The sequence below is a fragment of the Anomalospiza imberbis genome, chromosome 2, assembly GCF_031753505.1.
Source record: "Anomalospiza imberbis isolate Cuckoo-Finch-1a 21T00152 chromosome 2, ASM3175350v1, whole genome shotgun sequence".
Classification (NCBI taxonomy): Eukaryota; Metazoa; Chordata; class Aves; order Passeriformes; family Viduidae; genus Anomalospiza; species Anomalospiza imberbis.
The window spans coordinates 63,344,777-63,354,323 of record NC_089682.1 but is presented as its reverse complement, the minus strand read 5'-3'; the positions used below and the strand labels follow the sequence as shown (position 1 = coordinate 63,354,323).

Genomic DNA, 9,547 nt, shown 5'->3' with positions numbered 1-9,547 from the left:
AAAAAGACTTACTTCTTTTCAATTCTTGACAGTCTTGGATGACATTCCATCTGATTCTCACCAGTCACCTGTGCAATGTTATTCTCATGTGGTGGCAGTGGGTCCCAGGGCACAAAGTACTGTGGAGAGTTTTCCTTTCTGGCTGACAGCAGCAACAGGGTCCCCCTGGCTCTGATCTCAGCCTTCCACTTCCACAGCACAAGAAATTTTTTCCATTTTGTTTTTCTCAACCAAATGTCAGGAACTGACAGCCTGGTACTTTTCTCAGCTGAGGTAGAGCTAACCACAGAATAGCTCCCATCTCTCACTGGGGATGCGGACACAGAAGCTGGAGCCATGCTTGGACTTGTGCCAAAGGCTGCTTCCAGTCAGCCGAGCAGCTAACAGGAATCTGTCTGTTTGGGCTGGATAGCAGCTGGATATGATCATGCTGAAGGCTTTTGAAGGACCAGCTGCCTATGCAGTACCTTTTTCCCCTGACAAATGTTCAATGTTAACAGAAATTCACATAGATGTGAAAGCCATTCATTGCTTCTCCTTGCTTCCCTGTCCACATTTGCATTCCTTTACCCAGCGCAGCTCATGTCAGACCTTTGAAACACAGAAGACTCAGACTCAACAGCTAGCCCTTATGGAAGATTCATTGTTATTTTGATACAATTTTTCAGCGAGTCTTTTTTACTGAGAAAAATGAGGACTATGTCCAGAGCTTTATTTCACTACCAAAGTAATTAAGTGAAACTTCAGCCCGATATCAAACATTATTTTTTTCAGACACACTCCGTCAAATTTTTTTATATGTAATTCAACCAAATTCTGTTTGTTATGCTTGGAGAATTGTACTGACTTTTCCCCTGGCAGTTTTCTCAATATTTTATTATAAAATGAACTTTGATTTTAGTCCACTTTAAGTTTTTCATTTTGTAAAGTCTTTTTCCAGTTGTGTTTCTGTGCATTTCTTTCAAGCATAATAAAGTTTGGAATTCACTAGTTCACAATTTTATGTTCAGAAGAGAGCTCTCAATGTGTTAGGTTATTGCAACCAACCATCTATGTTGTGTGAGCTACAGAATTAAACACACCTAGCCCACCACTAGGTAAGCCCAGTCATTTATGTCTGTTTAAAGATATTAATTGTTGGTGAGCTTTGCTTGGCAGGCCTAGCTGATTGATTGACTTAGGGGTTGTTTTTGAGAAGACAGAACAGGACAATATAGTTTTAATTAATTGCTAATATTTAACATTCAAACTAAGATGTGACTGTTTTTCCCGATATTTCTTGATAGTTTCTCATTCTTTCTGTAATGATAAGGTTTAATTCCAACTTAGTTCTTATTTTGCAGATTTGAAGAGTCTCTCTGTTTTTCAATCTTCTGTCTTTCCTCTTTTCCATAAAATTATTTTTCTTGAAGGGACAAAAATTAAATTTTATATTTAAACAGAGGTGAAAATCTTAATGAATAAAATGCATAGGTTAGGGATCTTGATTTCTTTTGCCCAATAGCTCTGTACTGCTTCTGTGACAGGGAGCATAAAAAAAATAAGTAGTTTCACAATGTCAATTTATTCCTCCAGTTTATTTAATATTATCTTTTAAAATCAAAATAATCACAGTCCCACATAATTTGCATTGATTAAAACAAAACAGAACAGAACAAAACAAAATATTACAATATACTGAAAAAATTAATATAGATATTAAAAGAGTGGCCAACATGAAAAAATATATTCTTTTCAATATTCTGCTTTGGATGTTCAGGTTCTCTTCTGGCACAGGCATAACCTCAATAAATGTCACTTCAGTTAACACCAGGTGAAAATATCTGAACTGTATACCAGATGTAGCATCATGCACAATTCCAACCTGCATGATTCTCATGTAGCTGCTTCCTTCTGGTTTCCCCAGTATCATACAGGTTTACAATTTCTCCGGGGAGTACTTTTCCCTTTTTCTGCGGAGTACTTTTCCCTTTTTCTGCTTTCCTGTCTGCTTTGGAATGACATCTCACTGCTTCTGTACCTTCTCCTTGTTCTAAAGATGACATAGACTTCTGCTTCCAGGGGATATTGCCATTCAATATACTCAAATACTTTTGAATTCCCAAACTTCATCATTGCTGCTTGGTGTTACTTGTCCAGGGAGTTGCCATACAGTCCTCACTCATTCATTACACATTTGAATTCCCAGTATGTTAAAAGGAATTTCAAAAAAGCGAGAAGAATTAGTTTAAAAACACAAAGCTCCTGGGTTTACCAGGTCTATTTCTTGGGATATGCTAAGAGATCCTTGAAAGGTGCTAGATGTGCTCAGAATACTGGGAATTAGTAGTGTTCATGAAAGTGTGTGATGTATCCAGCATCACTCCAATACTAGACAAACTTTAAATGGTGTAATGCACCTTGAAATGCTAACAATTGCTTTTCTCCTTTCCTATTAAGTTAAATCAATTCCAGACTGACATGCAGCTGTATAAGTCCATATACACACTGTACATTTGGTGGTAGGTAGCCTAGTACTTGTTCATAGAACCTTGCTATCCTTTGGTAAACCTAAATGCCCACTTTATTAATATTCCCATGCACTACAAGCTGCTCTGCAGCCTCAGACATGGCACTCAGCTGTAATTAGCACCAAAACAGGGAGTTAGTATGCAGGACACGGACAATTCTTTGACTCCAGATGCTATATTCAAACTGCAGTGGTCCATTGAAGAAGTAGAGGTAACCTAAGGAAAAAGAAAGTTAAAAAGAATTAGAAATATTCTAATTCTAGAATTAGAATTAAGAAACTGTGGTGTCATATCAAAATTATTTTTAAAATAATTATTATGTTGTTTATATTTTTAATAATTCAAATGCAATATTTTCATATTTAGAATGCTGAGATAAATTTTTTAAAGATCCTCATTACATTTGCTAGAGCTGGATCAGAGTTTTAAAATTACTGATATTCTTTAATCTTGTGTCAAATTCTTATTGCACTTGATCAGGAAGATACAGGGTTGGAATTTTAAGACACTGACTCAGAAACAGTCCTGAAATGCTGGATAGGAATGGGCTTCAGTTATTACATTACAATACTTCTACTTTAAGCATGTCACTTTAGGTTCCCTAAGCAAGGAGCTCTTTTTTTGGCCAGAGCATAATTTAGATCAGAAAACTGAATCAGTCAAGAACAGAAGTATTGATGGGAATAAATTAAAATTAGGAATGCATAATTTGCTACAAGACATTAATCTCAAGTTTCAAGGGCAATTAATTGTAATAAAGTTTCATTATCAGATTATGTACCATTTCTTTCATAGACTGCATCCACTTTATCACCAATTCCTGCGAATTCTTCCTCTATCAGCCTGGGGTAGCCTGCGTCCATAACCTCTGCCTCTTCATCATAACTATATTGAAAACAAAAGAAAAAAAAATCAGGGGATTTAAACAGCCTGGGAGTTTGGCCTGTGCCCTTTATATGTTTTGAAGTTACCCTCACCCAAAGCAAGCCAGCAGTCTTTGGGTGCTTTCTGTCTAGTGCAGTAGTAAAACTCGGGGTGATAAACAGGGCACACCTCCACCAGAAGTGGAATAAACAAAAAGCAAATAGAGCTAAGTTTTCAGAACTGATCTATAAAGAATGTGTTATATGGAGATAATTGTACCTGGATGTATTGGTACTATGAACATATCCTGAGGCTGCTTTGCCCAACGATAGTGGGAAGGGATGGTAATGTCTGAATTATGCATGAGACCTGGTTGTGACCCCCACTCATTGATGGTAAAAAAGAGACACCCTAGGGTGGGACAGATTTCTTGCTCACAGCACTGATAACATTTCAGGCTACAAGAGCAACTCAAGGAGGCAAGATGGGAAATTTGTCTAGCAGGCATGACCACATTAGAAATTCTCCCATATTAGAGCACTTTGTTCTCAGTTCCTTACAGTCATTCAGCTTTTAAAATCTGTGCCCATATTTTTGCAAAAGCCTTGCATACACCTTTACAACACGTTGTACACAGCTGTAGCACCAATGAAAACCAAAGACCGGATTGGCTAAATGCCTGGTTTGAACCAAACTCCTGATCTTTCCGTACATCAGGACAGGTTATGACTAGGGACACCAAAACTGACCTGTCTTCAGCTTACCTCCAGTACTTATTTCCAGTGAAAAAGAGAGTCTTGCCCGTGTCTTTAACATGGACAGCTGCATCTATTCTTTTCATTTCTTTTGGGAAACCCATTTCATATATCTTTTTAGGGAAGTCTTCAACTATGTCGTAACCATTCAAAGCCCAGACTTTCTTTCCTGAAAATATGAACAAAATATGAGTGAGTCTTTTGTAAGGACATAGCTGTGAGAGAAGAATAAAATGAGGAAACCACGACCCCTATTTTCATATGACAAACAGATTGTTAGGTCACATACTCAGTAGGTATTGGACTATTTGTACTATGATTCTGGGCATCCTAATTAAATTGTACATCTCCTAACTCACTGAAAATTTTATAGATGTGCATGAGGTGAAACCATTTGTTTTTTGAGCAAGGAAGGAAGGATGTTTTACTCTTCTATTGATTATCTCTATGCCACATGTTGAGCTTGATTTAATATGTGTATTTTTCTGCCAACAACAAAATCAAAAACTCACCTTTAAACATGAACACAAGATCTTTGATGGGATTTTCATAAGCTGCATCTATTTTATTTGGAAGCTCTGGCCAAAAGGACTTAAGTAACACCAGTTCTGCCTCTACCATCTGAGGGTGCAGTCGCCAGAAAAACCTAGTTCAGAAAAAGAAGATATATTTTATGTTTCTTGTCATACTGTACAATAGCAGTATCTTTGTTAAGATAAGTATCTTTACAATAGTTTAAATAAATTACTGGTGAATTAATGGTTATCATATCACAGAATATTGAATAGACTGAGCCCCTCTTAGACCTTTCCTTTCCTCACAGCCATCAGCTGCAGACCATTTCTGTCACTCACACAGTGATCATCTCAAACAACAACACATTTTAAGCTTCTTTCTTTTAGAATAACAGAAACACTGCTGTCCCATGTGAAGCTCCTAAATGCAGCACAACTTCACCCAAATAAAAGTTAGCAGATTTATGCATGTTGAAGAAAATCCCATGAATTTAAAAGTGTGGACAAAAGTGTCAGTCTTGAGACATATTATCTTCATATTGCTGGGAAGTCAAGTCTGTAGTTGCCTTATGAAACCTGCCTAAAAAGATATATGATGCTGTTTCTTAAGCAATATCTATATTTATTGGTGCTCTTTTAAATGCATATTTACCAAAATCTTTAGTAACAAAACCTGAAAGGGTGTTTTTGGTTGCTCAAACTTTATCCAGTACCCACCATCCTTGATGTGAAAGTGTCCTTACCTGTCCTTGAAGACCAGCATTTCTCCACGAAGTTCTGTTATTGCATCAAGTGATAATTCTACATCACATTTCTCTGGTGTTTTGGGATGTTTTGGGTTGGGATCTTTTTCTCCAGCACCTGGAATTATATCATATGATGTAAGCTTGACAATGTTAATTTGCTGTCTGTTGATCATGATATTGAACAGAAAATGCAAGATCTCCCAAGATCATGATGAATACAAACATAACAGGTAAAATATTTTTACAGAAAAATATGTTCTCTCTTTCCTCTAGCCAAATGCATTTATGAAGTTTGCAGTTCAAGTGTGCTGCAAAGGTGTTAAATAAACTTGCTTTCTTTATCCCAAGTTTTGAAGGTCCTCAAAAACTTTATGCTTTTCATAATGAAGTATGGATAGTTCTGTTTCTACCTTTAGACTCTGTTTTACCTTCTCTTTTCAGGCAGGTCAAAAAGTAGAAGGATTCTGGTCCCCATCACCTACCACTAAAGGAGACAGGTCAGTGACGACCAGCTGTGCTTTGCAGCATTAGTTATTTTTTTTTCACCTCTCAACTACTAAATCTAAGCATCTCCTGTTCCAGTGAATCCTTCTTAATCGATCATGACTGTTGTTATTGAACATCTACAGCTCACAGTAACTGTGCAGTGCATCTGCAGCAGGCTATAATGATACAGGAGATAAATACTATATATTATACAGACTTACCATAGAGTTCTTGGATCCCTTGCACATCGTCATCAGGAAGCACGAAACCAGTTTTTCCAGTGTATGTGTAGATTGGGAACATCAAAGCTCCAGGGTCTCTAGAGTGTTCAAGTCCCAGTGAATGACCAAATTCATGGGCAGCAACAAGAAACAAGTTATAACCTATAACAAACCACAGCAAAAGTAAATGTGTATCTCCTTGCATCACCATACTTGACTCTGTGCTTTAACATATGGGCAATGAATTAGACAACTGAATATATGGAAAAATTCTGCATAATTCATAAAGTCATAGAAAGGTTTGGGACCTTAAAGACCACCTAGTTCCAAACCCCCTACCTTAAGCAGGGACACCTTCCACTAGATATTATTACTTGTGATTTTTGAACTATGATAGGTTTTGCATTAATAAGGGCCTAAGAGATCTAGTGTCTCATAGCTGGTGTTCAGCCTAACTCTTACATGACAGTGTTACTATGTAAGGACATTTACATTTCTTGAAATTTCTTAGCAACACAGGAAAGCTCTAGGGTGAAGTCTTGGTCCTACTCAAATCAAGAACATTTTGTTGAGAATTCAACTCAAGTAGAGAGTCCATTATTGCAGAAATTAGTGTTAATGCCAGGAGGGTGACCTAATCCAGTGCTGAAAAAAATAGTGTTTTGTTCTATTAAACTCTGTCCAGAATAGGCAAGGTGATGAATTTTCAAATTAAATGCAAGCGGACAATGTGCAGCTGAGGTATGTCTGCTATAGGCTTCAGTAAGGCAATGCACATCAGTCTGTGATCAGAACTAGCTGCCCTTGGTGAGATGCCAAAATGACAATCTTGTTTGTTAATTTTTTTTTTTGTAATCACTTCACTTAGGAATGCTATATCTTAAAATTTATGCTAAGCACATGTTAAACTTCCATTTATGATTGGAGGTTAAACTCAGCGTTCTATGTGTGAACAGTGAACATAATGGTGAACAGTCAACAAGCAAAACAAACTGTCTACAGATATCAAACAGGGATAAATTTTCCATCTATCATAATTTCAAATAATCTCAGGAACTTCTGTTACCTTTAGAATCATCTGACCAAACTTCATCATCATCAAAATGAGCATCTCCTCCATAGTCTGGGCCCGGGGGAAAAGCATGTGCCAGTAGTCCAGAGGGTCCATCAAAAGGGTAGAAGTCACCATGTTCTATAAAGCAAAATTCAAAACATCCATCTTATGTATATAAGAATATAGTTTAATTCTGAAATAAAAACAATTGGTTCTGTGTTACCTTTAGTGCCAAAGGAGATCATGATATCAGCTATGCCACTTCGTATTCTGGTGAAGTTCAGTGGAGTCACATCAGACCAAACTTTAAATGCTTTTTTGAAAGCTCTGTCTACTTCATTACGTCTCAGATCTGAAGTGTAATTCATAATTCTGTCAAACAGATTAACATCTCCAGTTAAATGGTGTGAATTGAAGAAATATGCAATGCATTTTTATCTGATTGTACACCTCATTAAAAGTTTTTGCTTTTCTCATATGATCTTATCACATAACAAGGAGCTTAGCAGCTGCATACAGTATTAAAAAAATAAACATTTCTATCATCATTAAAATAATTCAGAGATATCTGAAATGATCCAACAGCCTTCTGTAATTGGTTTTCTATGCACCAGAGGATTTAGAAAGTGACAGATATATTCAGTAGTACGTAAAATCATACCAGTAACTTCAAAAATTTTATGTCATATAAAATATCTCATGATCCTCACTTCCTGGAAGAGCAAAGCATTATCCAAAGTGATTTTTCATAGGCTATAATTGTCCATATTAAAGTAACATTTATCATTAGCTATGGAATGAAGAGATTTTATCATATTTGGAATCTGCTAAATAAACTCAGTCTGTGGCTACTGAAAGCTCTAGATATATGACCTTGCAGAATTAAAGCAGAAGGACCTACCCTCTGAATTGTCAGACCTTCACCTCCTAAGGTCAACTTTTCTGAGGTCATAGTACAGGGATTTCTCTGACCGAAGACAGAGATCTACATCTGGGATGTAAAATGGAAGAGCCTGCTCTCAGTCACACAGACTGGTTTGCATCTACACCTCTCTGTACAGGACAAGACAGAAGCAAACACAAAACCAGGTCCAAACAGAGCTAAGGAGTGACCCAGAGAAATGCATGATCTGAGCCCCTACCCCTCTTTCATTTGGCACCATGGATGTGTCCTGAGTGTCTATATGGAGGCCAAACAAGGAGTTGCTAGCTTACAGCACAGGTTTCCTTTTCCATTGACAAAGTGCAATGGAAAAAAATCATATTTACTTCCTTGGGCTGCAATGTAAGCTGGGAGCATCTTTCCAAAAGTGGGTCTGTAAGGGTTTTAAACTGCAACATTAATTTAGTCAAACTCAAATGCACCCTTCTTACATCAGCCTCATGTACTGAGCAACCCACTGGACAATGCACCTGGAAAGAAGGTAATAACAGTAATAATACTCAAAATACCAGGCATTTACCTGTATGTCAAATTCATTTTTGACCATTTGAGTTTTCTAGGGAAAAAATTATATTCCCCCACATCTGGGACACCACATCTTGGTTTCTGCATCAGCTCATATGTTTCTTCGTCTAGTTTGCCTGTCACCTCCAAGCCAAAAAAAGCTTGCATTTCCCGAAGTTTGGCTGCGACTGTGTTCCCACTCTTCCTCATTATGCCAGCAGGATTCGGACGGAGATCATAGTGAGTCCTGAGATAGCGCTAAGAAGGGGAAAAGGAGTAATAAGCCTAATTTCCAAACAGTTGTAACTGCACAACTTACTGTTATTGGAACATGCAAATGAATTCTTTTATACTATACCTCTGCAAACTGAAGGTCCTTTTCTGTGAATTCATGGCTGTCTTCAAGGGGAATAGGGATTGTCAGGCAAAATGACAAACCCAACAAGAAAAAGAAAACAGCTGCAAGTCCTGATTGCATCATGTTGGATTTCTGAAGTCTGAAGCCCTGATGTTTTAGAGAGCAGCTACCTTTACTTTTATAGTCCCAACCCAGTGAGTCACCACTTAGAGACAAGTTAGAACTTCCTTGTTGCTAGAAGTAAACATGCTTAGATGGCTGGTTTGTTTCTCCTCCCCAACACTGTGGTTTAGGCATCCGTTCTCCAGCTGAGGGCTCTGAAACTGTATCTTTGTATAAACATGAGGTCTCTGAATATTGACATAGGCTGCGGGAAGAAATGGGCATGAGCAAGCCACACTTGTTGATTATTTTGCAGTAACTTCCACTGGCAATAACTGGCAACAATGCTGCAATAACTTACTTTTCTTTGCTAGAAAAATTGGGGTTTTTACTATTTGATAAACAATAAAAATACATAAGGGTCATTATTTTAAAGTAAACTCTGCATCTTTTCAGTAATTACACTAGTTCAACGGCAATTTTTAGTGA

The 9,547-nt window shown here is 37.4% G+C and overlaps 1 protein-coding gene across 1 annotated transcript; it reads right to left on the bottom strand.

The window, feature by feature from the left end:
* Positions 1–2,311: 2,311 nt before the first annotated feature.
* On the bottom strand, positions 2,312–9,193 carry LOC137469062 (collagenase 3-like). Its single transcript, XM_068181420.1, has 10 exons — positions 8,957–9,193; positions 8,615–8,856; positions 7,375–7,523; positions 7,164–7,289; positions 6,098–6,259; positions 5,388–5,505; positions 4,642–4,775; positions 4,139–4,298; positions 3,292–3,395; positions 2,312–2,726 (listed from the first exon to the last, which is right to left on the bottom strand). The coding sequence occupies exons 1-10, from the start codon at positions 9,077–9,079 to the stop codon at positions 2,626–2,628; spliced, it is 1,419 nt and encodes a 472-aa protein (XP_068037521.1). The 5' UTR covers positions 9,080–9,193; the 3' UTR covers positions 2,312–2,625.
* Between the last annotated feature and the right edge of the window lie 354 nt (positions 9,194–9,547).